General features: G+C 39.2%; 2 protein-coding genes and 1 long non-coding RNA gene across 6 annotated transcripts in view; 2 read left to right on the top strand and 1 right to left on the bottom strand.

Moving 5' to 3' along the window:
* Positions 1 to 178: 178 nt before the first annotated feature.
* On the top strand, positions 179 to 13,036 carry dhx8 (DEAH (Asp-Glu-Ala-His) box polypeptide 8). The gene is made up of 24 exons (XM_026316105.1): positions 179 to 367; positions 4,537 to 4,723; positions 5,006 to 5,091; positions 5,181 to 5,253; positions 5,425 to 5,516; positions 6,236 to 6,342; positions 6,532 to 6,897; positions 7,101 to 7,245; positions 7,473 to 7,679; positions 7,808 to 7,895; positions 8,030 to 8,127; positions 8,356 to 8,503; positions 8,988 to 9,169; positions 9,576 to 9,770; positions 9,862 to 10,047; positions 10,144 to 10,354; positions 10,443 to 10,624; positions 10,753 to 10,893; positions 11,044 to 11,199; positions 11,630 to 11,767; positions 11,898 to 12,026; positions 12,243 to 12,439; positions 12,531 to 12,710; positions 12,817 to 13,036. The coding sequence occupies exons 1-24, from the start codon at positions 179 to 181 to the stop codon at positions 13,034 to 13,036; spliced, it is 3,903 nt and encodes a 1,300-aa protein (XP_026171890.1).
* Positions 13,037 to 13,850: 814 nt separating this feature from the next.
* On the top strand, positions 13,851 to 18,607 carry LOC113135138 (uncharacterized). 2 transcript variants are annotated; one of them, XR_003296131.2, is made up of 8 exons: positions 13,851 to 13,996; positions 14,087 to 14,130; positions 14,256 to 14,332; positions 15,727 to 15,797; positions 16,285 to 16,420; positions 16,552 to 16,698; positions 16,874 to 16,974; positions 18,475 to 18,607. It is a non-coding gene; the product is annotated as an uncharacterized LOC113135138 (long non-coding RNA). The 2 variants fall into 2 exon arrangements; XR_003296130.2 differs by having other exon boundaries at positions 13,868 to 13,996; positions 16,579 to 16,698; positions 18,475 to 18,605.
* etv4 (ETS variant transcription factor 4) overlaps positions 17,905 to 27,937 on the bottom strand; it is a 38,731-nt gene continuing 28,698 nt past the window's right edge. For all 3 annotated transcript variants that reach the window (XM_026314799.1, XM_026314798.1, XM_026314800.1), the window contains 5 exons: positions 27,482 to 27,550; positions 26,705 to 26,752; positions 25,563 to 25,735; positions 23,948 to 24,049; positions 17,905 to 18,418 (listed from right to left, as the gene is read on the bottom strand). In XM_026314799.1, coding sequence (XP_026170584.1) covers positions 18,191 to 18,418; positions 23,948 to 24,049; positions 25,563 to 25,735; positions 26,705 to 26,752; positions 27,482 to 27,550 — 620 coding nt within the window. In that variant the 3' untranslated portion in view covers positions 17,905 to 18,190. The remainder of the gene's footprint in view (positions 18,419 to 23,947; positions 24,050 to 25,562; positions 25,736 to 26,704; positions 26,753 to 27,481; positions 27,551 to 27,937) is intronic.

Raw genomic sequence — 27,937 nt, 5'->3', positions numbered from 1 at the left:
AGTGCAGCATAATCCAAGATGAGCACTTAATCCTACTTAGATTGAGGATGGCTATGTTTGCCAGCGGCGTGCGAGCACCTCCCTTTGGTGAAGAAATCTGCATAATTGAAAAACAATGCGCTTTTAAACTTGCATGCAGCAAAAGGATGTAAAGTCAGTGGGCTGAGATAATGACTAAATGAGGAGTAAACAGGGTTTTTCTGCTCAAATCCAGTGTCAGAGTGGAAAGACGGACACTGGCAGCACTGTTCACTTCATCAGCACATCCTATCTGACTTATCAGCAGATCAGATGGGATGTCGCTGTGAGGTTTCTCAGAGAGACAGCTGGTCACAAGGCCATGACTGCTAATTCTGCCAGCAGCTCAGTAAATTGTACAAAGCCTTGTGACACCTTAAACTCACAGCACAAATAAAGTGGAATATGTCTTCATCAAAACCTTGCAAGTCAAAAATGAACCATGTAAAATAAGATTTAAGGTTGTCAGTCCTTGGTGTCTTGTTCAAAACGCTGGAGTCTGACCTGTGGCATATGGAAATGTAAACGATAATGTGTCTGCAGTGAAGGGTCATGATTTGGTCACTTGAGGGTGACGTGTCGAGTGCAACTGTGTGCTGCCACCTGCTGGTTGAGTGATGGAGCATTTTGTCACTGTCCTGTGAGAAAACAATTTCCAACATGTTAACTTTTACCAACTTTTCCAAAAAACATCCTTGTTCAATCCTGAAATTATAGATAAGCAGCAGCTTTCATGTCAGATCATTTCACATGGCTTGATACATGCAAACATGAAGTAAATAAAAACACTACATTTTATGTATTTGAGATCATTGAATCCTGTCCCCTTTTTCTGTTAGGAAGCAGTTTATGTTATTACTTTAAAGATAGTAACTTCACCCTTTTTGCCGCTTACAGACTATTTGTTTTGTTTTTCTGCTCCACTTCTCGGCTTCTCAGAACAATGTTTATGATCCTACCACATTTTCATGCTCCCTACATAACAACAGTCGCTGTTAGTGACTGTCAGATAGGTGGCCTGCAAATCAGTGTGGTTTCTCATCGTATGCACTTCGGTCTTACAGGAAGTAACCACATGTGTATGAACTGTGATTCCTGTTACTTTTCTGGTTAGCTGGGCCTGTTTGAGTGCAGCAGGTGATGTGAGAGTCTTCAGAGCACGTTGTTGTTATTTTGGTGTAGGCAGAGTGGATGTTTTCACATCAAGTCCACCATGTGGGTGGAAGCTGTTGTGGGGGCTGTGATCTCACAAAGGCAGCTTTTACGCCAACCAATCCCTCACTAGCTGTTTGGACGACAGCCCAGCCCCCATCCGATCACCCTCCTCCTTTCCTCCCTCTTCTTCTCTCTCTCATGTGCACACACACTTCATGGTTCTGTGCTCCGTCATAGTAGGAATTTTCCACTCAGCAGCATGAGAACATTGCAGCCAGCTGTGCAGTATGCAGCATAATCTCAGACTGTTTGCAGAAAACCTTTCTCTGGCTGATCTCATGTGCACAGGGCCACAAATGCACACAACCACAGCTACACAAAGCACATGCTGTGCTGTCCATGGTGTGAGCATATCAGCCAGCAGCAAAACTCTTCATCCTCACCTGTTTCTACTCTTTTTTTGCAAAAATGTCTAAAAAAACTCATGCAACATGTGTGTTGTGCACCAGGACAGTGGAGTAGAGGAATGCAAATCTGACTATTGAGACCCAGGGGAGGCAGGAAGGCCTGCTAATACCTCCCCCTCTCTCTTTCACTTTCTTGTACACACACTTTCTCCGTCTAAAGAATCTTGCATGGGATCAGCTCCAACAGTCGCTCTTTTTTTTTTTTTTTTACTCATCTCTATTTCTCAGTCTGTCTTATCCTCAAAGTCTCTCCCTGTTTTCTGTCATCACCACTCACTACAGAAATTATGCATCCACCCTTGGAACAACATCAAGGGCAGCTATATACATGTCGTATGGCTTCTGTATACATTAGTGAGCTCACTTATGTAAGAGTGAGCTCACCTCCTCCCCTTCCTGTTGCCCATACATATCCCTGCTTCCCGTCAACTCAGGTCAGACGAGGACGGCAGAGAGAGAGAGATCTGCCCCGAACAGTCCCATCCTCCAAAATATGCACATAGCCTGCACCACATGGGGAAAGGAGAGCAGGGGTGTGTTTGAGGAGCATTTCTGTAAACAGTGACTGGGTCTGAAGCAATGAGCGTAAATGAATCTAAAGTAGCAGAATGTTCCCACCTGTTCCAATATCATGTTTCTGTTGTTCTTACTTAAAACCGACTTTTTGTGTAATTCTAGATTCACTATATCACCAGATGAACGTGGACAGCAAACAGTTTTAACATATATACTATTGGTCTGGGGCTGTTTTAAAGAGATAGTTTGACATTTTGGTTAATCTTCTTATTAACTGTCTAATCCACACACAAAGTCAACAACTCTTGGTGGTTTTATGGGAATTTATGTCTGTTGGTGAACAACAGGTGCAGTGATGTTGTGGGGTCCTGATGTCAAGGAGATGCTGATGGATAAACTGTTGTTTTTTAACACGTGGGCTCGTTGCACCACAGCTAAGTAAAAAAACCACATCTTATATTTGTTGCAGTGCTGGAAGAAGAGGAGCAGTGTGTTTATTAGCTTTCTGTTTGCCTGCTAAAGGTAACAGCCTCCATGTTAACAGACAGCAATGAGTGGTATCAAGCTTCCAGTCTAACTTTTAGAAAGAAACTTAAGACATTTTGTGATAATACATGACTTCAGCAACTAGATAAATGCCTCTAGTCTTCATGCTAAGTAAAAGTAATGGCCTCCACGGTCTAGGACAACCTGGAGCAAAGGTCCAACATCAGTGCTGGACCTCATTCATGCTCTTGCCACATGCTCTCAACAATCATATATGGGTGTAATGTTGTCCATACTTTTTAGGCCACAGAATGTATAAGCTCTGGACTTTTCTGTTATTCTTGTGTGCAAAAAATATTCCATGAATGTGTGGTGTTTATTACACTCGAGTTCTTTTGGACTTGTATTAAATATGTATTTTCCTTTACAAAGAGAGCACACATATGCCAAACAGCCTAATAAGTTCCAGATTGTGTTTTGAACAGTACAAGGAGGAGAAATGCATTGATTTGGAAAAGATCATCGGGGACTTCTGAGAAAACAACCTCCTGCGATGAAAGCCTCTCTGAGAGAATCCATTACTGCCTGAGTCAATATAATGTAGGAAGACATAAAAATATAATGTTGCTTTTAAAGAGGTGAGAGTGGGAATGTGAGAAATGTGAAGTGAAGCAACAATAATTACCAAAGATTACGGAGCTTCAATGCTCATCTGGTGGATCATAGCAAGACACGTGCAGATTTAAGCCTAAATTAGAAAATGACAGAGGTTGTGTGTGAAATCATGAAAGGTTACTTGATCAGGAATTAAGGATTATTCCGGTTAATAAGTGGTGTGTTTATAGACGAGAAATAAGGATTAAATTTAATAAGGAGATTAGCCATGAGGGGTCTGCAAGGAGAGAACCAGACACAGATAGAGGGAAGTATGTGGAACATGTGAATATGTGGGCGGCACTGGGTCAAAGAGCTGAGGACGGGTTAACCCAGAACAAGGGGAGGAAGGATGTCTCCATGTCCTGCATATCAACATATCCTCCCAACATAAACACCATTCACCTTATACAATACATTACAATGCCTGCGACAGTCATATGAAGCGAGACAATCTTGATTTACTGGTTTCCACTTCTGCTCTAAAACACTTTCAAGTCTCCATGAGTCAAAACCTGTTAGCGAGCACAAAATCATAAATAATGACTGCATGTAGTAACACTTGTGTGTTGGCCAAGACAAAGCCAGAGAGGATGTCCAAGTGGAAGTCTGAGCTAAGTGTTTAAGACTTATAGGGTGAGTAATTGCTAAAAGCTGGGCACAGTAGCAGCCAGTGCATATGTCTGGTGTAATTTTTAAAGAATTACTTTTTAATGTGACCAGCTACAAGGGCAAAAGTACATGAATATTTCACCCATAGCGCATAGTTCTAGCAGATTCTGAAAGCCGGGTGCACAGATTTACTCCCATTGAGCTGTAAGAGCATTAGTGAGGTCAAGGCCAGTATGAACAGGAGGAGCATTGAGGAGCATGATTCACTGTTTATATGTCCTCCAGTTCTTTACATGGCCACATGAACCTATATTTTAAATGTTAGTGTTCAGATCTACTTCTGATTCTGAATTCCTTAAACTCTAAAGTGAAAAATGAAGACAAAGCCTGTTTCCTTGATAAAATATCATCATACAGGCCAGTTTAAATCGACTAGCATTTTAATGTGGTATTCAAAATAAAAAAACAATAAAAATAAATAACAATGTGCTTTCTAATTATTTTTGTGGTACTTTCCCTTTATGCATTAAAAATCAGTGGCGCTATTAGAAATTTAATTTTAGACATTTTAGCGCCACAGTGCGGCACGTAGCTCTAACACAGGAACGTCTTACGTGTTTCCGTTAAGGACGAAAGCGGAAGTTGCCTACAACCAATATGGTCGTTGGCGTTTACCTCCACTGAACGTAAACAAAGCTCGTGGGAAATGGCAGACGGCGGAGTTGACGAGTTATCGCAGCTCGAATATTTGTCTTTGGTGTCCAAGGTTTGCACGGAGCTCGACAACCATCTGGGGATAAGCGACAAAGACTTAGGTTTGTGTTTGGACCAACCAGCTGCTGTAGCCGAAAAAGGCTAAGTGGCTAACGTAGTGTATGCTAACGTTAGCTAGCCACAGCGGTAAATGTCGATAGAAGTGGTTTCTGCTTGGTTTTCTGACATTTTAAATACTTTGTTTGTTGTTTCCATCGGACACGTAACATTTCGTAGACTTGTAAGCTTCTGGTACCGTCTTATGGTTGTCCTTTTTTTACAACGCTGCCCAAACGTGGATTCGCGTTAGCGTCCAGCTAATTTGTTGTGTTGATACTTTACAGCGGAGTTTGTCATCAGCCTCGCAGAAAAACAACAGAGCTTTGACGGATTCAAAACTCTTCTGATTCAAAATGGAGCCGAGTTTACCGTAAGTTCATCAAACCATCAATCTTAACGAACAGTCAGGAAGCGATTTTTAGTTTCAACCGTTTTTTCGTCTGTTTTTGTTCATTGTAGGATTCTCTCGTCAGTAATCTGCTTAGGCTCATTCAGACTATGCGACCTCCATCAGAAGCATCTACAAGTAAAGGTAAATTCATGTGTTTGAATCGTGTGGGTGTTTTAAATAATAATCTTTACTTTCATCGCCAAATATCTAATTAATATATTTCAAATAGCTTGTTTGTGTTGTGTTACTTTGTTTTTTCATGCATTTCTTCCTTTGCAATAATCAAAACTATGAATTTCCACCCATGTACAGCCTCTGAGGCTTTGGTCAAACCCATGACTGAGAAGGAGAGGCTGAAGGAGATGTTTCCTGCGCTGTGCAGACCTAATGACCCTGCACCAAAGGTACATGACTTTAATGCATTATTTGTTGGTGATATTTGTTTGAATTGTAATGGCTTCTTTACTCTACAAACACACACATTGATTGTTTTTCTGTTAATATAGTACAGGATTGCACCAGTGATGAATTGTGTTATATTTGCACCTTAACTAGGCGTCTTTGAATAAGCACACCGCATCTCTGCAAGTTGTGTGTAAGTGTAGTTTTTTTTATCAGGAGAGATAGTTTTGCCACTTTCACGAGTAATCTGTCAGTAAGTCCTGGACACTGTGTTTAAATAGGGTGAAGGGAGTTGATGTGATCGTCTCATTAGCACTAGTCTTTAAACACCAACTGATAAGGTGTGACTGACTTTTTTTAAATTAATAACTGCAGTAATTTGTAATTTTAACTATGGACTGTATACAAGATTACTAGAAACAACCTTAGACTAAGAGTTATTTGAAAATATTTGATGAATAAATCATGGTGTACTATTGCAGCATACTGTTAAATTTGGACTTACAATAGAGCTTAGATAAGTCTGTATCTTGCTGTGAGTGTTAGAAACAGCTTTTCTCACAGTTCCCTCTGTGAGGAAAAGTAATTAGGTACCATTGTGTGAACTGATTGTTAATGATGCTGCTGCCTGTACTTGGAGATGTGTCTGAATTTCAAATCTTACCATGATGCTAAAACAAAAGATTTTAACACTGTTACTACTTTATTCTCGTATTCCCAGAAGCTACTGGATGAAGATGATGTGAAAGTAGCAGCTGATGCCATGAAAGAGCTGGAGATGTTTATGCCCAGTGTCAGTGGGACAGACTCCAAAGGCAGCAAGAGCAGGTAAGATGACTATATATGTGCTGGTTGCATTTTATTTGCCTTTAACTTTTAAAGTAATATTTTGTTTGTCAGTATAGGACAGATGATTGCCACAACTAACTATTACACACTGTGAATTCAACTTTCTCTACTGCATGTCAACAACAGCTTGAGATGCTTAGTATTATGTCATCTTTCCACTTCGCACAGGTCAGAAAAGAGCAGGCGCCACAGCCGAAGTCGCAGCAGAAGCAGAGAAAAAGACCGGCACAGAGACCGAGACCGGGAGAAGGACAAGAAGAGACGACATCGCTCTCGGTCACGTTCTAGATCCAGGTCTCGTTCCAGAGACCGTGATGGGCATAGAGATAGAGACAGAGATCGTGGCAAAAGAAGAGACAAGTCTTCCCGCTGGAGTGATCGCTCACCTAGCCCGAGAGACAGAGAATCTGACCGCTGGAAGGACAAACATGTGGACCGGCCTCCTCCCGAGGAGCCTTCTGTTGGTGACATCTATAATGGCAAAGTAACCAGTATCATGCAGTTTGGATGTTTTGTCCAGCTAGAAGGACTGAGGTTAGTATGAAGTCACCAATTTTAACTTCCAGCTGGTTACCTAGTCCACAGTTTACTATATGAAACACTCTTTTGTTCAAATCAAGAAATGTATTCTGTAAATTGCACTAAACAGTTTCTGGTGTTTTCATGGTGCATATACAGTACATGGAGCAGTATTCATCCGGTTCTTCTGGCTGTTATTCTGTTTGTACTATTTTTAGGAAACGATGGGAGGGTTTAGTCCACATTTCAGAGCTGCGTCGAGAGGGACGCGTGGCCAATGTGGCTGATGTTGTCAGCAAAGGCCAAAGAGTCAAAGTCAAGGTGCTCTCATTCACTGGCTCCAAGACCAGCCTCAGTATGAAGGTAAGATCAGCCATAAACACTCAGTTGCCAGTTTAGCTTAGCTTAGCTAGTCAGTCTAATGCAACATTGTCAAAATCAATATATTTATCTCACTGAGGATAGGATGAATAAGAGAGACACTTTCTATGTAATGCACTGCAGTTCATCATACTGTGTTTAAGCCTAGACTTATTCTTTCCATTGTGAGCACATACAATTTCTAATTTCTTCCTCCTTATCTTTGCCAGGATGTGGACCAAGAGACAGGAGAAGACCTAAACCCTAACAGGAGGAGGAATGCGGGTCCAGATGGAGGGGACGAGATATCCATGAGGAACCCTGACCGCCCAAGTAACCTGAACCTGGGCCATGCCCCTGAACTAGAGCAGGATGACACCTTGGAGCGCAAGAGGCTCACCAAAATTTCTGACCCAGAGAAGTGGGAGATCAAACAGGTGGGCTTTTGTTTTGTGCACACAAGTCACAATGTTAGAGGCAGCTTAAGAAAGAGAACACTGAATCCCTTTTTAAGGCTGATTTTATGATTCATATTAAAGCACACACACTGTTTGTCTGCCCTCAGATGATCGCTGCCAATGTCTTGTCCAAAGAAGAGTTCCCTGATTTTGATGATGAGACAGGCATCCTTCCTAAAGTTGATGATGAAGAGGGTAAGAAGTATGATTGTCAGTTTAACGTGTTACATATTGGATGTGTCTAAACTTTTTTTTCCTGAAACATTCATGTGAAATGGTGTGTAACAGGGTCGGCTACTTGCTGATTTGTTTGTGTCTCTGTCTTTCAGATGAAGACTTGGAAATAGAGCTGGTTGAAGAAGAGCCTCCGTTCCTGAGAGGACACACCAAACAAAGCATGGACATGAGCCCCGTCAAGATCGTTAAGGTAAATAAAACCATTTCTTACTAAGTGAATGAAAGATTTATTGAAGATGTGTGTCAGTGTGTGCTTTTTAATTAGCAGGAGATGTAAATAACTAGTAGAATGAATATTAGAAATGAATGAATTGTTCTTGTCTAGCTGACTTGGAAGCTGTGCTATCACGCATCTACATAAATACATAGATTGTTAAAATAAAAGTGACCCCCTTTGTCCGTCCTCTACTGTCCACAGAATCCAGATGGCTCGCTGTCCCAGGCGGCCATGATGCAGAGCGCTTTGGCTAAGGAGAGGCGAGAACTGAAACAGGCTGCACGAGAGGCAGAGATGGATTCCATCCCCATGGGACTGAATAAACACTGGGTCGACCCGCTGCCAGATGGTTAGAAATCATTAGATTTGCACATGAAGTAATTTCTAAGTCACAGGTGCTGTTGGTAAAGTATGATCAGCATGTAGGCATAAGAACATCTTGAAATTAGCATATCATTTGAATATATTTCAGGTTTGAGCTTTGCTTCTGGTGCTTAATCTTTAGATATCAGAACCCAGTTCACAGTGTAGCCTGAATTAGCCCTGCTCCTTTAAAACCAAAGGCCCTTCTTAGACATGAGACAGAAAACACCAACCCTCAGGCTTCTCAGTACTGAAAATGGTTATCTGGCTTCCTGCAGCCATGATTCTGACCAGATGGAATAGTCATGGCTCAGTGTGTATAAATGCCCCCCAGGTGGTCTCCACACTTTCCAGGGATTATCGTTATTCTGCCATAACCGCACAGATCTGTCAGGGGTGTAGTTACTGGTGTGATTAGATTTTAGTTGCAGTGTTTGACAATCAAAAACACCTCCACTCTTACTTTACAGCTGACGGAAGGCAGATTGCAGCCAACATGCGAGGCATTGGCATGATGCCCAATGACATCCCAGAGTGGAAGAAGCATGCCTTCGGGGGTAACAAGGCCTCTTATGGAAAGAAGACCCAGCTCTCCATTCTGGAGCAGAGGGAGAGCCTGCCCATCTACAGGCTAAAGGAGCAGCTCATTCAGGTTTGTCACAGCTTCAGATGGGAGCTTATAATTGATTCTGATTACAGCCTATTGAAAATGTGATTATCGTTTAACAAGCTGATGTTGATGCTTAAGTTCATTTATGCTTTGAGATGTGTGACATGGAAACAACTTGCAAACATAAATCACCAGATTCCTGCCTCTGCCTCCATTTTTGATTAATTTGCTTTTTAAATGTTCTGATAAAAGAAATATCAAACAACCCTTAGGGAAACATGTTATTAAAGACAGATGCAGATGCCATGATGAGGTGTTGATTGTAGTTTAATTTATTTATACCTCTGTAACTTTGTTCCTGTTCTAATAAGGATAATGTACAAAAGGGGAAAGGCATTTTGCCTCTTTGGTCTGTGACCTTTGCTGTATTTTTCTTCATCTGTCACAGGCTGTTCATGACAACCAGATTTTGATTGTGATTGGAGAGACGGGGTCTGGAAAGACCACGCAGATCACTCAGTACCTGGCAGAGGCAGGTTACACCACCAGAGGGAAGATCGGCTGTACGCAGCCCCGACGTGTGGCCGCCATGTCAGTGGCCAAAAGAGTGTCTGAGGAGTATGGTTGCTGTCTAGGCCAAGAGGTGAGTGGTCAAATCCTTTAAGTAAACCTTTGGCCTCTATAAATGAAGTTTCCAGAAAGTTCAGATAGAATAATATTTGGTTTTGTTCCAGGTTGGTTACACCATCCGTTTTGAGGACTGCACCAGCCCAGAGACCGTGATCAAGTACATGACAGACGGTATGTTGCTGAGAGAGTGTTTGATCGACTCGGAGTTGGGACAGTACGCCATTATCATGTTGGACGAAGCCCATGAGAGGACAATCCACACTGATGTTCTCTTTGGTTTACTCAAGAAGGTAAACCACATGAGTTAATGTTCATACAGGTTCACAGACCAGAGGAGCAGAGAAAATGAAACTGGTGCTGAGTATTTGTTGATTTTTTTTTTTCAGACTGTACAGAAACGCACTGACATGAAGCTGATCGTAACATCAGCTACACTGGACGCCGTGAAGTTCTCTCAGTATTTCTATGAAGCGCCCATCTTCACCATCCCTGGACGAACGTATCCAGTGGAGGTTCTTTACACCAAAGAACCTGAGACAGACTATCTGGATGCCAGTCTCATCACTGTCATGCAGATCCACCTGACTGAACCTCCAGGTATGATTTCATATTCTCTCAAACACAAGTCGTCTTTTCACCAGCAGAGTTTTGTTCTCAACGTTCTCGTCCTCGCTCGTCTCTCCAGGTGACATCCTGGTGTTTCTCACCGGACAGGAGGAGATCGACACGGCCTGTGAGATCCTGTATGAGAGAATGAAGTCGCTGGGGCCGGATGTTCCTGAACTCATTATTCTGCCAGTGTATTCTGCTCTGCCCAGTGAGATGCAGACCAGAATCTTTGATCCTGCACCTCCAGGCAGCAGAAAGGTGCCTTTATTGTCCTATAAGTGTTCTTAGGTTAAGTTTAGTGCACAGTGATTTTAATCTGTATATCTATAAGTTTGACTTCGAAGCAAATGTGGAACAACCTTTAATCCCTCCTTTATTTTCTGTAGGTGGTCATTGCTACAAACATTGCAGAAACATCCCTGACGATAGATGGAATCTACTACGTCGTAGACCCTGGCTTTGTCAAGCAGAAAGTCTACAACTCTAAGACTGGTATCGACCAACTGGTGGTGACTCCCATCTCACAGGTATAATATCTGTGATGTCATTGACAGTACTGATTTTTTTTTTTTTTTTTTTTTCCTTGGGCACATTATTACTAAAATCCAAAAAATTAAATATCTGGATAAATATTTTGAGAGACTTTATTTGAAGTGGTTTTATCCGTCCAAATGTAGGCCCAGGCCAAGCAGCGGGCAGGCCGAGCCGGCAGAACAGGTCCAGGGAAGTGCTACAGGCTCTACACTGAGAGAGCCTACAGAGATGAGATGCTCACGACCAACGTGCCTGAGATCCAGAGAACTAATCTGGCCAGCACTGTGCTGTCCCTGAAGGTACAGTCACTCCGCAGCCAACGTGCTACTTCTAGTTCAACACATTATACACAGAACCTGATCTCATGCTATTCAGGGTGAACAGTGCAGACACGTAGCTCAGATATCAAAGCAAAGAAGGTGGTAATGAAAGATCACAGAGAAGCTTTTATTGCCCCCTCAGAGAGCGTTGAAACAGAATATCTCTTCCTGTCTAATAACTGACCCTCTGATGTGCAAGATTCTGCATGAGTCACAGGGTGGTGTGCACACTTCATCTTTTCAGTAGAGGTGGAAAGTTTGTGGTGCAAAAGCATCTAAGTACAATTTAAAAAAAAAAAAAGATGACCACAAGTTGCAGCTCTCTCTGTCTTGAAGATTAGTTTTTTTTTTAATTCAAACCTTAATTTTAATGGTCTCTTCTTTTATCTTTTATTTGTGTTTCTTCCAGGCGATGGGCATCAATGACCTCCTGTCCTTTGACTTCATGGATGCTCCTCCAATGGAGACGCTGATCACAGCCATGGAGCAGCTCTACACTCTGGGAGCTCTGGACGATGAAGGTTTACTCACACGGCTTGGCAGAAGGGTAAGGAACCTATATGGGCTCATATGTCTGCAGTTGATAGAATCAACTCATTGTGTGAATGTAGGTCACTTTGTCTTTTTCCTCTGTCATTCATTTCCAGATAAATTTATCTTGTTTTCCTGTCTGGTAGATGGCTGAGTTCCCTCTGGAGCCGATGCTGTGCAAGATGCTGATCATGTCAGTACATCTGGGCTGCAGTGAAGAGATGCTCACCATTGTGTCAATGCTGTCTGTGCAAAATGTCTTCTACAGGCCTAAGGTGTGTTCACAGTGCCACATGTCTCCTGAGGTTTTCGTACATAGTTTAGGACCAGTGGCATTGCTTCTCACAGTTGGTGGAAAGTTAAAAAAAAGTATTTTATTTAGGTTTGCTCCTCGTCACTGTTTTTTAAATGAAATAACACACAGTGCCTGTCACAGCTTCTGCTCCATTAATCATGTTTTATTCTTTCTCTCATACGTTCTTGTGTTAAAGGACAAGCAGGCTTTGGCTGACCAGAAGAAAGCGAAGTTTCACCAGCCTGAGGGAGACCACCTGACCCTGCTGGCTGTCTACAACTCATGGAAGAACAACAAGTTCTCCAACCCCTGGTGTTATGAGAACTTCATCCAGGCCCGTTCCCTGCGCAGGGCCCAGGACATCCGCAAACAGATGCTGGGCATCATGGACAGGTATTATGGAGTCAGGTTTGCCATAAAACAAGAATTTCATTTAAATCCTGTTGAGTTCTTATTAAAATCCAACATGCCTTTTTCTCTCCAGGCATAAACTGGACGTGGTATCTTGTGGCAAAGCCACAGTCCGAGTGCAGAAAGCCATCTGCAGTGGCTTCTTTAGGAATGCTGCAAAAAAGGATCCTCAAGAGGGCTACAGAACCCTCATAGACCAGCAAGTTGTGTACATTCACCCTTCTAGTGCTCTGTTCAACCGCCAGCCTGAGTGGTACGATGGCTTCTTCATGCTTTTAGTCAAAGAAATAAGAAATACATTTTAAGAGAATTTAAAATTCACTTTGTGGTTTCTGTTTTTTTTTTTTTTCTTCCAACAGGGTTGTGTACCATGAGTTGGTGCTGACCACAAAGGAGTACATGAGAGAAGTGACCACAATCGACCCCCGCTGGCTGGTGGAGTTTGCTCCAGCCTTCTTCAAAGTGTCTGACCCCACACGCCTCAGCAAGCAGAAGAAACAGCAGCGTCTCGAGCCTCTGTACAATCGCTACGAGGAACCCAACGCCTGGAGAATCTCTCGTGCCTTCAGGCGCCGCTGATTTATGTCACTTGACTCCTGGACCACCACTGGACACGTGTCCAGATGTTGCTGCTTGAACTTTGTGTCATCACTCTGTTAAAATTGTTTCTACATTATTGTGTCTGGATTTGGATGGAAACTTTAGCTTCATTGGATTTGGAACACCCAGAGCTAATTTGACTTTTTATAGCACTAAAGCAGGAACAGAAGGAAAACATCCACTTTAGTCTGTGAGGAGAGAACACAAAACGGTGGACTGACAGTACTTTTTAATAGCATGAGGTTATTGGATCAGGCCTTTACGTTTGACCAGAGAGTACTTCAGTGTCAGACTGGAACAGTGTATATGTTTGATAGATTTTGTACTGGGACAGCTTGCACTCAGTTGTCTGGGTATCTGTCATCTTTGCTGTATGTATCTGTGGGACTATGACAATGTGTCCTCATTAAAATGTTAAATTTTCTTAACCTTTGTTGTGTTAAATCTTTGGAAAGAGACAGTAGAAACATCTGTAGATGTTAGTCCGATAAAGTAAATTCACCAACTACACTGGAACCAACAAGATTCATTATTAGTTTTAATAAAGGAACTTATAGTAACTATTGATATAGTTTGTGTTTAACGATGTTTTAGGTGGAAACTTTATTTAAAAGTGACACTTACTAAAAGATTATCTGCTGAAATGTAGTTGAGTATAAAATGACATGAAATGTATAGTATAAGTACCTGAAGATTGCACTTAAACGCAGTACTGAATGTACTTCCATGTACACATACAACTGGTCAACTGTGCACGCTGTTATTTGCCTGTTGGCCATAAGGGGGCAGCAGCGCTGCAGTGTTGGCGCTCAGACCAAAGTAGACGAAGAAGAACTATTTCCTGTCCATGTGGGAAGTCAGGTGGCATGAAGAGCTAAACAGCAGAGACTTGCTAAACAAACAAATTATCCCTGACCGACGTTTCTTCTCTATATCTTTGTACGTTACTCAGACATGTTCATACAAACCGTCTACAGACTTTTAATGTGATGAATCTGTTTATAACTTATTTTCTGTGTTTTATTACAGCAGACATCAGCTGATGTCTGGTCCTGTGTAAAGCTCATCTAAAGGTAAAAGTCACATTTAAACCTTTGTATTTTCAGGTGAACCTAGTAAAAAGTAAAAAAAACACTTGTTGTTTAGTGGGAACATGAATCAATATTTGTGCTGGTGTCACTAATTATTTCTCCATCAGGTTCCAGACACAGCTGAAGATGACCAGCAGGTGGCAGCAGAGCGACCTGATGTTTGTGGGACAAGCGTTGGTGGCAGGTAAGACCTGGTTTTCTGCCACTGGCAAAAGATGTGTCTGATAACAGGAGAGATCTGACCCCATTACCAAGTCTTCTTTTTAACTGCTTCTTTTCCTACTCTGCTCTAGTGTTTAAGTGAGTTTAGTGCAGAGTAAATATGTTGCTACACTGAAGTTAATGGTTTGTTGCAATAGTTGGTCTGGTGAGCGAGGATACTACAGGGGAAGGAAAGTATGTTTCTCTCAGGAACACCAGTTGTATCTGACGTAATAGTGATGGTGAAGTTAAACTGTTATAAAGAATGAAGAGACGAAAGAGTCAAAACCCTTCCAGAAATATCTGAGCCTCTCCTTCACATACTTTCCTTCAGTGAGGTTAGGAAGTTATATCCAATCTCAGATATCTATGGATAGTTAAAGGTTAGAGGGCGCCCTTAGAGCACGGGAGCAGGCAAAGTTTAAAAATGATCCAAACCCAACATCCGATCGAACCTGAAATTAAGAAAGATTTGGAGGCAACTGTCAAAGAGCTAGTAGACTCAGGGATCATTGCAGAAATGGACAATTCTCCAACTAAGCTGCCTGTCATGGGCGTACCACAACCTGACAGTCATGAATTGATCCATCATTTGAAAGAATTGAACAAGAGGTCCTTTGTCGATGCCACACGTTTAATTAACACTCACATTTGAAATGTTTAGAAGAGTGAACAGACCAAAAATGTGAGATAGGGAGAGTAGAGCTCATCTATCTTAGATTCAAATTTCTCCCAAAGGCAGGGAGGTTAGTGCTGCCTACTTACAGAATCTGTTACTGACAGAGAACTTTCTTGGGTACTTGTAATTATGTTCCCCCAGTGAGAGAGAGAGAGAGAGGGCTGCTCCCTTACACAGATCTGCTTCCACCTGAAGAGGATTTGGACTATTACAGGACACGAACACACAGCTGGTTGTTTTTTAAAAAAAACATTTCAATCATGAAGAGAAAAGGCATGATTAAAAACTGAGGACACATAAGAAAGGAGGACAGGTCAGACAGTATTAAAGGGCTCCCTATTCCAGCATCAAAGATGTAGACTTGTACATATGTCAGTGAAGACAGGAGGCCTGTCCACAATTAAATCAGTCAACACACTGAATTTACAACCACTTTTCCAACTGATTAGTTTCTGGTTTGAGCTCTATTTATAGTATAAAGATATTAAAAATGTGGATTTTATTTTCAAAACACTAACATTTCTAAAATCTTTAAATTACACTGGGTAATTAATTAAATAAATTTTAAAAAGTGTAATTTATTGTTTTAATTGCACTGTATGATTAAAAATGGTCCATTTAACTTTAAACGAATTATTGGATAATACAATTGTTTGTTTCTGCTGTGATACAGTTTGTTTGTTTCTGCTGTGATACAGGCTGCTCACATTCAGAGATGGACTCCATCCCTGTTCTCTCAACAATCCCAGTACACATCATGTTCCTGACTGTAAGTACCTGGACTACAGGTTTTTAATGAGCCAGTAAACACTTTGTAAATGAGGCAGCAGATTTAAATGTAACTAAGCCTGACACTGTGACTTCTTTCTTTTTATGGCCATAAATATGACGTCCAACCTAACTCGGAGACAAAAACCATCTTTGTTGAGTCCAGAACATAAAAGAATATTTGATGCCTTTTGCCAGCACACTTTCTGTTACCATACAAAGGCTGGAGATGATTATCTGGCTTCCTTAATGGTTTACACTGACACATACAGTCGTAATGTGCTGTCACTGTCTTCCATAGCCTGTGGGGGTGTCTGAGATGTTAAAGTTCCTCCCAGCCCTGCTCATTACCTCTGACTCATAGTTTCATCTAAAAAATATCTATTTGGGACGTCCGTTGTCATTGCAGCTCATGAAATTAAATGGTAGATTGCAGGAGTTTGTGGTGGATCTTGCCGGAAATGTACATAACTTCCTCTCCTACACAGATGGAGGAAGGCAGATCACCGCCTTGATGCCTGCTGACCTCCCACAGTGGCAAAGATCTGCCTCCAGAGGAATCCAGGTGTCTTCTAGCAAAAAGACAGAGCTTGATGGTCTCTGTGTTATCTGCTCAGACCAAAGGTGAATGTCTATTACACATCATCACTCCTACTCACCAACATACACTTACACTTACTTGATTCACGATCAGACTAACTGCATTATCTTTCTGAGATCTTTGATGGACAACAAGCCTAAATAACATGCACCAGGAACCAAACCAAAATTATTCATTGCAGGACAAACCCAGGCTGAGAAAAGGACCTGAAGGAGACGACCTCATGCTGCTGGCTGTCTACACCTCCTGGCAGAACAAGAGCTCGGGACATCGTCAAGCAGCTGCTCAGCATCGTGGACAGGTAGTCTGAAATTCACCTGTGGTTTTATATTTAGTTCAGTTTCTCAGTGTCCTGTTTTTTTTTTTTTTGTGTGTGTGTTGGGATTGGACTCTATTGAGTAACACTGATAGTTTTCTCATAGAGCAGATTTTCCTTCACATAATGTGATTGGAATTGTTGTCTAAATATTCCTCAGGCACAAGTGAAATGCTGAGAGTCCACAAAGGCAGCCACCATGGATACGGTACCCTGACCAGCAGATGATCCACACCTCCACCACACTGGCCAGGCAGAAGGGTGAGTCAGTCTTTTATTTTTCAGTCTGTATACTAGTAGCACAGCTAATAATGAGGGTAGACTCATCTCATAGGTTTATTTAATCCATACTCCTAAAACATTAATTGGGCTTTACTAGAGCTGCTATTGGTGTTTTCAAAGGATGTATTTAAAAAAAAAAAAAAAAAATCATTATTGCTAAAACGATTAGTCGACTGACAGGAAGTTAATCAAGTCATGAGTTTACAACCAAAATGCAGCTGTTGACTGACAATAAGCTTCTTGATTGTGAACATTTACTGTTAAAATCTTGTCACTGTGATTGGCATGTTTTTTTTTTTTCTTTTCTCTGTTAATCCCTAAATCTGGAATGATTCTATGTGATTACGGTTTAAACTAATTATTATTGATGTGCAAGTTTTAGTATATCAATTACTTTATAAAATGGTGAAACAGATAAAAATGCTTACTATATTTTCATAGAGCCCAAGGGTGATATCTTCAAACTACCGTTTTTTTTAATTATGAAAGAACAAAAGTCCCAAATGCTCACATTTGAGAAGCTGTCACCACTGCATGTTTCTCATTCTGCATCAAAAATGACTGGTTTGTGAAATAAGTTGCTAATTAATTGTCTCTGGACTGATCGTTTCAGCTGTATTAGTGATTTATTGTTGACTACACAGACATGAGAGTGGCATCAAGTGTGATGCTGCAGATTGTTTAGTTTAACTTAGAAAGTCTCAGAGATCCACCTGTCAGCATTTTACCTAAAATCATATCTGGCTTGTTTAATCTCTACAAAGGAAATACTGGAGAGATGAGCCGGTTACCAGTCTCAAGTCTTTATGCTAAGATAAACTAACCTGCTGCTAGCTTCCTATCTAACATAACTCAGTGAGAAAGCAATTAAAGTGCATTTGTGTATGACAAAACAGAGTAGTCTGCAGGTCTGTTGAGTATTATGGGCATTTATTAAGCAATCTCTTCAACCACAGTCATGTGTATGGATTGAATAAGCCTCAGATGTGAGAGGAATGCAGCTCTTTTAAAAACAAAACAAAAACATCCCTAATGAGATTAATTTAAAAACAAAAACACCATAGCCTTATATACAAGTGGGTAGAGTGGATATGTGCAAGAGGTGCATGGGGATTCAGGGTGTGTATGATGATGGGTTGGTACAACAGGATGATTTCTGAAGGTGGAAAGAAAGGAGAGAGGGTGGAGTTTGGCTTTAGTACATGTAGCCTTTGGAGTAGGGCTGGGGGCCTATGTTTTGGGGGGCTTGTTCTGCGGTGTAGGGCACACCCTCATCCAGGTGAGACAGGGGCACTGTGTCCTCCTCATTGACGTAGCGCTCAAACTCGGCCTTCAGGCTGGGCCGCTGATTGTCAGGGAAAGCCAGGGAGATGAGGGCCTCAGGCTCACACACAAACTTGTAAACGTAGCGCTCCCCTGCCACCTGCAGAGAGTGAGAGTGATGTGCAAGAAAAACTCAACTGTCTTTCTCTTCCACAGGTGTGCAGAGTTTGCAGTTACAGAGTTACACACAGGTATGTAATACATATCTTCCTTCTTGCTGTAGCGTGTGGTGAAAAGGAAGTCTAAGACCATTTTACTTGCAATTTTTACACACTTTAGTATGACCATTTTGTCAACAAATATGGTCATACTATACTGTGTAAAAATTTCAACCAAAATGGTCATACTATACTATGACATTTTTTGTCAACCAAAATGGTCATACTATACTATGACATTTTTTGTCAACCAAAATGGTCATACTATACTGTGTAAAAATTTCAAGTAAAATGGTCATACTATACTGTGTAAAAATGTCAACCAAAATGGTCATACTATACTATGACATTTTTTGTCAACCAAAATGGTCATACTATACTGTGTAAAAATTTCAAGTAAAATGGTCATACTATACTGTGTAAAAATTTCAACCAAAATGGTCATACTATACTATGACATTTTTTGTCAAACAAAATGGTCATACTATACTGTGTAAAAATTTCAAGTAAAATGGTCATACTATACTGTGTAAAAATTTCAACCAAAATGGTCGTACTATACTATGACATTTTTTGTCAACCAAAATGGTCATACTATACTGTGTAAAAATTTCAACCAAAATGGTCATACTATACTGTGTAAAAATTTCAACCAAAATGGTCATACTATACTATGACATTTTTTGTCAACCAAAATGGTCATACTATACTGTGTAAAAATTTCAAGTAAAATGGTCATACTATACTGTGTAAAAATTTCAACCAAAATGGTCATACTATACTGTGTAAAAATTTCAACCAAAATGGTCATACTATACTACGACATTTTTTGTCAACCAAAATGGTCATACTATACTGTGTAAAAATTTCAAGTAAAATGGTCATACTATACTATGACATTTTTTGTCAACAAATATGGTCATACTATACTGTGTAAAAATTTCAACCAAAATGATCATACTATACTATGACATTTTTTGTCAACCAAAATGGTCATACTATACTGTGTAAAAATTTCAACCAAACTGGTCATACTATACTATCACATTTTTTGTCAACAAATATGGTCATACTATACTGTGTAAAAATTTCAACCAAAATGGTCATACTATACTACGACATTTTTTGTCAACCAAAATGGTCATATTATACTATGACATTTTTTGTCAACCAAAATGGTCATACTATACTGTGTAAAAATGTCAACCAAAATGGTCATACTATACTATGACATTTTTTGTCAACCAAAATGGTCATACTATACTATGACATTTTTTGTCAACCAAAATGGTCATACTATACTGTGTAAAAATGTCAACCAAAATGGTCATACTATACTATGACATTTTTTGTCAACAAATATGGTCATACTATACTGTGTAAAAATTTCAACCAAAATGGTAATACTATACTATCACATTTTTTGTCAACCAAAATGGTCATACTATACTGTGTAAAAATTTCAACCAAAATGGTCATACTATACTATGACATTTTTTGTCAACCAAAATGGTCATACTATACTGTGTAAAAATTTCAAGTAAAATGGTCATACTATACTGTGTAAAAATTTCAACCAAAATGGTCATACTATACTATGACATTTTTTGTCAACAAATATGGTCATACTATACTGTGTAAAAATTTCAACCAAAATGGTCATACTATACTATGACATTTTTTGTCAACCAAAATGGTCATACTATACTACGACATTTTTTGTCAACCAAAATGGTCATACTATACTGTGTAAAAATTTCAACCAAAATGGTCATACTATACTATGACATTTTTTGTCAACCAAAATGGTCATACTATACTATGACATTTTTTGTCAACCAAAATGGTCATACTATACTATGACATTTTTTGTCAACAAATATGGTCATACTATACTGTGTAAAAATTTTAAGTAAAATGGTCATACTATACTGTGTAAAAATTTCAACCAAAATGGTCATACTATACTATGACATTTTTTGTCAACCAAAATGGTCATACTATACTGTGTAAAAATTTCAAGTAAAATGGTCATACTATACTATGACATTTTTTGTCAACAAATATGGTCATACTATACTGTGTAAAAATTTCAACCAAAATGGTCATACTATACTGTGTAAAAATTTCAAGTAAAATGGTCATACTATACTGTGTAAAAATTTCAACCAAAATGGTCATACTATACTATGACATTTTTTGTCAACCAAAATGGTCATACTATACTGTGTAAAAATTTCAACCAAAATGGTCATACTATACTATGACATTTTTTGTCAACCAAAATGGTCATACTATACTGTGTAAAAATTTCAACCAAAATGGTCATACTATACTATGACATTTTTTGTCAACCAAAATGGTCATACTATACTATGACATTTTTTGTCAACAAATATGGTCATACTATACTGTGTAAAAATTTCAACCAAAATGGTCATACTATACTGTGTAAAAATTTCAACCAAAATGGTCATACTATACTATGACATTTTTTGTCAACAAATATGGTCATACTATACTGTGTAAAAATTTCAACCAAAATGGTCATACTATACTATGACATTTTTTGTCAACAAATATGGTCATACTATACTGTGTAAAAATTTCAACCAAAATGGTCATACTATACTGTGTAAAAATTTCAAGTAAAATGGTCATACTATACTATGACATTTTTTGTCAACAAATATGGTCATACTATACTGTGTAAAAATTTCAACCAAAATGGTCATACTATACTATGACATTTTTTGTCAACAAATATGGTCATACTATACTGTGTAAAAATTTCAACCAAAATGGTCATACTATACTATGACATTTTTTGTCAACCAAAATGGTCATACTATACTGTGTAAAAATGTCAACCAAAATGGTCATACTATACTATGACATTTTTTGTCAACAAATATGGTCATACTATACTGTGTAAAAATTTCAACCAAAATGGTCATACTATACTATCACATTTTTTGTCAACCAAAATGGTCATACTATACTGTGTAAAAATTTCAACCAAAATGGTCATACTATACTATGACATTTTTTGTCAACCAAAATGGTCATACTATACTGTGTAAAAATTTCAACCAAAATGGTCATACTATACTGTGTAAAAATTTCAACCAAAATGGTCATACTATACTGTGTAAAAATTTCAAGTAAAATGGTCATACTATACTATGACATTTTTTGTCAACAAATATGGTCATACTATACTGTGTAAAAATTTCAACCAAAATGGTCATACTATACTATGACATTTTTTGTCAACCAAAATGGTCATACTATACTGTGTAAAAATTTCAACCAAAATGGTCATACTATACTATGACATTTTTTGTCAACCAAAATGGTCATACTATACTATGACATTTTTTGTCAACAAATATGGTCATACTATACTGTGTAAAAATTTCAACCAAAATGGTCATACTATACTATGACATTTTTTGTCAACCAAAATGGTCATACTATACTGTGTAAAAATTTCAACCAAACTGGTCATACTATACTATCACATTTTTTGTCAACAAATATGGTCATACTATACTGTGTAAAAATTTCAACCAAAATGGTCATACTATACTACGACATTTTTTGTCAACCAAAATGGTCATACTATACTATGACATTTTTTGTCAACCAAAATGGTCATACTATACTATGACATTTTTTGTCAACCAAAATGGTCATACTATACTGTGTAAAAATTTCAAGTAAAATGGTCATACTATACTGTGTAAAAATTTCAACCAAAATGGTCATACTATACTATGACATTTTTTGTCAACCAAAATGGTCATACTATACTACGACATTTTTTGTCAACCAAAATGGTCATACTATACTGTGTAAAAATGTCAACCAAAATGGTCATACTATACTATGACATTTTTTGTCAACCAAAATGGTCATACTATACTGTGTAAAAATTTCAAGTAAAATGGTCATACTATACTGTGTAAAAATTTCAACCAAAATGGTCATACTATACTATGACATTTTTTGTCAACCAAAATGGTCATACTATACTATGACATTTTTTGTCAACCAAAATGGTCATACTATACTATGACATTTTTTGTCAACAAATATGGTCATACTATACTGTGTAAAAATTTCAACCAAAATGGTCATACTATACTATGACATTTTTTGTCAACCAAAATGGTCATACTATACTGTGTAAAAATTTCAACCAAAATGGTCATACTATACTATGACATTTTTTGTCAACAAATATGGGCATACTATACTGTGTAAAAATTTCAACCAAAATGGTCATACTATACTGTGTAAAAATTTCAACCAAAATGGTCATACTATACTATCACATTTTTTGTCAACCAAAATGGTCATACTATACTGTGTAAAAATTTTAACCAAAATGGTCATACTATACTGTGTAAAAATTTCAACCAAAATGGTCATACTATACTGTGTAAAAATTTCAACCAAAATGGTCATACTATACTATGACATTTTTTGTCAACCAAAATGGTCATACTATACTGTGTAAAAATGTCAACCAAAATGGTCATACTATACTATGACATTTTTTGTCAACAAATATGGTCATACTATACTGTGTAAAAATTTCAAGTAAAATGGTCATACTATACTAAGGCATTTTTTGTCGTGTCAGTGTGGCATGTGGTGAACTTCATGCCTTAGTACTAGTGGTGCAACAGATCACAAAACTCACGATTTAGCTCACATTACGGTTTTTGAGTCACAGATCGGACCATTTTTTTGGATTAGTAAAAGGGGTGAGCAGACAAATGTAATCATCTCTTTGTCATCGTTAACAATTTAGGATTAATCTACAAGTTTAAAAAACGAGTTATTCATCGCTTGGGTCGTGATACACACACCTACTTAGTATAGTATGTGGTGAAAGTAATGCATCACATAAGGCCTCTTTTTTCACCACATACAAAGGCATCATTTCCACCACATACTAAGATATCATTTTTACCCCATACTATACAAAGACTTCCTTTTCACCACCTACTATACTACATGGTTTTAGAGATCAAGGTAGAGGACACAGCACTTCCTGCCACTAGGCCAACATGAAGCCAAGATCCTGTGAATATTCAGGCTGAAATTTTGATTTTGCAAACAGATTCTATGCAGAGGTGAATCTGTGGTAATAGTTTGCCAATCACCTCGTTAGGCTAACTCACCTATTAAAACAATCAGAAAAATGACCACTTATACACAAATTGGTAAGACAGTCTCTACTTGATTAAAATTTGAATTAATTTAGGAAATTTTAGTTTGGCTCAAATCACATCTGCTGACACAGGGCAGGGCTTATAGCCAATAAAATGCAACCAGCCACCAGGGGGCAAATGATTTGAGGTAGCTTCACTTATGGGCAGGTGTCATGTCGTCTACCTTTACACACAGTCTATGACTTAAATTCTCTGAGCGTACAGAACAGTGTGTGTGTTTTTTACCTTCTGCATGATTCCCTTCTCGTAGTAGTAGCGCAGAGAGCGACTGAGCTTGTCATAGTTCATGGCTGGACGGTTCTTCTGCATGCCCCACAGTCTGGCAACCTGAGGAGGAGAGAAAATGGCCGTGGTTACACTCAAAACATTGTTTTGTTTTTTTAGTATTAAAGTAAATGTTTTCTAAAACAAGAACAGAGTTGAGTCTTTATCACATTGTGTGGTTACACTTCTGGTGTAGTTCAGTTCTCGTGAGGTTCATTTCAAGTTGAGTCATTCACGGGATTTTAAAGGGCTAAATAAATCTGGCCTTCCTCAAATGACACCTAAACAGATGCGAATAATTTGTGTCAGTGTTTCTTTTCCTCATGTTCAAAATCTCAAAACAATAATCAAAAACACTTGTGTGTCTCCCTGTTGTAACCACTAGGTGTCCTCAGTGGCAAGTCAAAGCTCTCTCTGCTCTTTAACACAACAGCATCAGCATGCCAAGACCAGGGCGAGTCCACACATGTGGATTCACTTCCTTTTTATGTAACCCATTACCACTTGAATGCAACCAGAGTCCCACAGTGTTCACAGTGAAATAAGAGTCAGAGGCGAACGATAAAATACAGCCCCAACCCAAAAATGAACTCTCAGCTGACGAGAAACCACTAACCCTTGATAGATTGGTGTCTCACAACAACCCCACACAGACACAGGGGAGTAAATTATTTTGCACATGCCCGTGCTGACAAACATCTCAAACACTGGAATAAACTGCAAAGCTTGGGGGAGGGAGAGTCATGACTAAGGAAAAGACAGGTTGTGTCCCACAGTTGCCATCCAGCCAGCAGCCCTGTTTGATCTCTGAGTGTGCTTTCAGCCCTAATTGCTCTTGTAAAAGTCTTAGCCCATTCATTTTTAATGTACAGTAAAAAGATAATGGAAAACACAGTACAAGCCTCTCTGTATTAGGACCCAGCTAAAAGGACGCTGTCTGATACACCCAATCGGACTGCAGACTTAAACATTGCAGAAATGTCTCGACTAAAGAAATGCGCGGAGGTGAGAGAGAATGGGGTGTTGGATTATTCTGTGGTAGAGCTTGTCCTTCATTTATCAATCCAGCATTTTCATGTTTTGAATAATGAATGGGGAACTAATGGAAGATGGATCAGAGGAGAGTGGCCAAATCTCACTTTTAAAGATTCTAATCTAGGTAGCACCTTAAAGCCCTGCTAACAGAAATTCATTCTGAGAATAACTCCTCTGCTGTCTTCATCAGATTTATATTAACGTCATGATCCATATCAGCACCTGGTCCATACAGGAATACAAACTAAAAATAATCTCATGCGTTATAAACAGTATCTCGTTCATCCAAACATTTCAAACGGAAGCTATGGTCTAGAGAACCAAGAGATGCCCTTAAACCAAACAAAAATATTAACGCTGGATCTGCTGGCTTCAGAAACCAGACATATAAAATGTAAACCCTGAGTTCATCTATGGTTATTCGTGAATAATTAGCTTTAAACACTCAGAATACTGTTCAGCCCAAAGATATGATTAGTGTGTTGAAATTTCTACTCAAATTCTGAGAAAATGAACGATGCTGTGCCACATTCAGACGTACCTCTTCAGGTTCAATGAGTTTGAACTCCATGCCACGGCCGGTCCAGGCAATAAAGTGGGCATTGCCCGGGTCGTCCAGCAGGGCCACCAGGAACTGCCAAAGCTGCAAAGACCCACGGCGCTGGTAAGGTGTGCCCTCTCGAAAAACGCCACCTCCCTCCTGCTTTACCTCGGCTAGAAGAAACTGGAGGTTAGCATGTAAAAAAAAGTTTGAGCTGTATTACAAATGGACCTAGAATTACTGACTGTGACAAGCTTATGGGGAAATTCAAAAATATTTGTCTCTTCAGCTGCATTTCCAACACTTTAATCGGCATTAGACTATTAAGATTCTAATATTAAATTAAGATTTAAAATGGTTCTTATACTCCATGTGAAAACAAGACAAGTTGGACTTAAAAAAAAGCTGCAAATTTTCTGACTTCTAGCATGACCAGTACATCAGCAGGTCATCTGATCTGAATGTTTCAGGTTTGCATAGTAATAGAAACCTAGTATGCTGTGCACTAAGCTTATCACTAAAAAGGCAGCAGTGTGTTGAATTGAGATAGAAAAAAAAAATAAAACGTTTTTCAGGGTAATTTCAGTGCCAGATTTAAATAGAGGTTAATAACAGGGCATATAGCTAAAAAGTACAAACAGGGTGTATACTATTTGGGATAGAAATAAAAACACCAGTGGGTTAAGCAGTACATAAGTAAATGGATACCAATTGGTGTTTGGTTCTTGGTTGTTTACCAGTTACTGGATATGTCGTACACAAGTGAGGGAACATGAGAAACTCAGTCAAGTTACTGCTGTTGTCCCTCAGAGAACTTGCACACTTCACTGGTTCAACCAGTGCTGACACCCTCGGGCTCCACTCAATCCACTTTAACGTCAATCACCAGAACCTACAACACCATGGGAGTAACCATACCCACGAACCCAGCCTTCGACTACATGTCATGTACCTCTTACACAAGAATGTCAGGCCCCTTTATAAGATGACAGTCAGGTAGAGGTTGCAGCAGGTGACAGTGTGGCTAAGGCTTCTCCTATACCTACTCCATCTGACAAATACTTCACCAAGCTGACTGGTGTGCAAATGAGTGTGTGTGTGTGTGTGTGAATGATGAGGGATGATGGGTGCAACAGACTCACCTTCGAACTTCTCTGGAACCACACGGGAGTCATTTTCAAACAGATAGCCTGCAAGACAAGAGGGGAACTGTGTTTAGGTTTGAAGAGGCCTTGATCGCAGTGCAGCTAGGTTGTTCATTTAGCACCCATATCAAGCTTTGAAAACCACCACAATAAAATACAAGGACCTATTCATGCATGAATAATGTTAAGCCAATAAGTGCAGTTTTCTTTTCTAAAAGCAGACAGAGCACTTCAGTAAGAGGGAGAGGATTCTACAGCAGTAACAATTATTTTACTGATTTGGATCTTTTCTCCAGTTTCAGGGCCAGTGAACTTATTTGTAACGTCTTTCAGGCCTTTATGAGCAACTCTAAAGCTCCTATATGTGGAGGATAAGAGGTGAGTAAGAGTCTAAATTACCTAAAATGGTGTGACTAACAATGGGAGTAAAAATAAGAAGTGTTTTCCCTTTTTACTGGGAAAATAGTCTTCTTTATCCAGGAGTTATGTTTATTCAGGGATTCTTGAGGCAGGGGTGAGGCAAGAGCCTCTGCCAGTAGAAACATAGACACATTGCTGGTTAGCCAATAGAAACACAGATACTCTACACAGGTTAGCCAATGACCGCAGAGCTTTAACCAGTGAAGATAAAGCGCCGGAAAGAAGACTGGATGCATGCAGCTATAACACACTGACATCAATTTGATTTCTTCTACTGACTAACAATCATGACTTGGCAAAATATGAACGTAAATTCCAACAAAAGTCACATGAAAACGCAAAAACTGTGATTACCTTCATTGCTGTGCTGGGGGTTTGGGTAGCCCTCATTGTGGTGGTACACAGAGGGACATCCAGGCACATCTGTAACATAAACCACAGGAGCTAGAGGTCAAAGAGACTAATAAATGGTTCCAAACACAAGCCTACTAACAGTGATGAGACAAATGTTTCTAGGTGATAAATTTTGCCTGTTTGAAATTAAATTTTCCAACTAATTTCAGCATCTTTTGTAAATAACTGCCCATCAATTAAAATAGAAAAATTGACACGGAGTGAATGACAAAAAACTTCATGCTTGCTCCACCAATATCGGTTTGAGAAAACGATGCATTTTATGGATATTTTGTGAGGTCACCCTGAGATTTGGAAGGACAAATGCAGTATTTATCATATCGCTTCTCTTGTCTCTGTTGGTATTTTTAGGCCATGAGCAAGCACCTTCACCAGACCAGAAAAGTGGTACAGTAT

The sequence above is a fragment of the Mastacembelus armatus genome, chromosome 19 (assembly GCF_900324485.2).
Source record: "Mastacembelus armatus chromosome 19, fMasArm1.2, whole genome shotgun sequence".
Lineage (NCBI taxonomy): Eukaryota > Metazoa > Chordata > Actinopteri > Synbranchiformes > Mastacembelidae > Mastacembelus > Mastacembelus armatus.
This window is presented reverse-complemented; position numbering and strand designations above follow the sequence as displayed.

What these genes read in the sequence shown, in the direction of transcription:
- dhx8 (XM_026316105.1), top strand. Translation starts at nt 179, where the DNA reads ATGAGGAGTAAACAGGGTTTTTCTGCTCAAATCCAGTGTCAGAGTGGA. An exon ending in AGAAGTGGGAGATCAAACAG is followed by an intron (nt 7,680 to 7,807) that starts GTGGGCTTTTGT and finishes GTCTGCCCTCAG; the next exon opens with ATGATCGCTGCCAATGTCTT. An exon ending in ATGTCTTCTACAGGCCTAAG is followed by an intron (nt 12,027 to 12,242) that starts GTGTGTTCACAG and finishes CTTGTGTTAAAG; the next exon opens with GACAAGCAGGCTTTGGCTGA.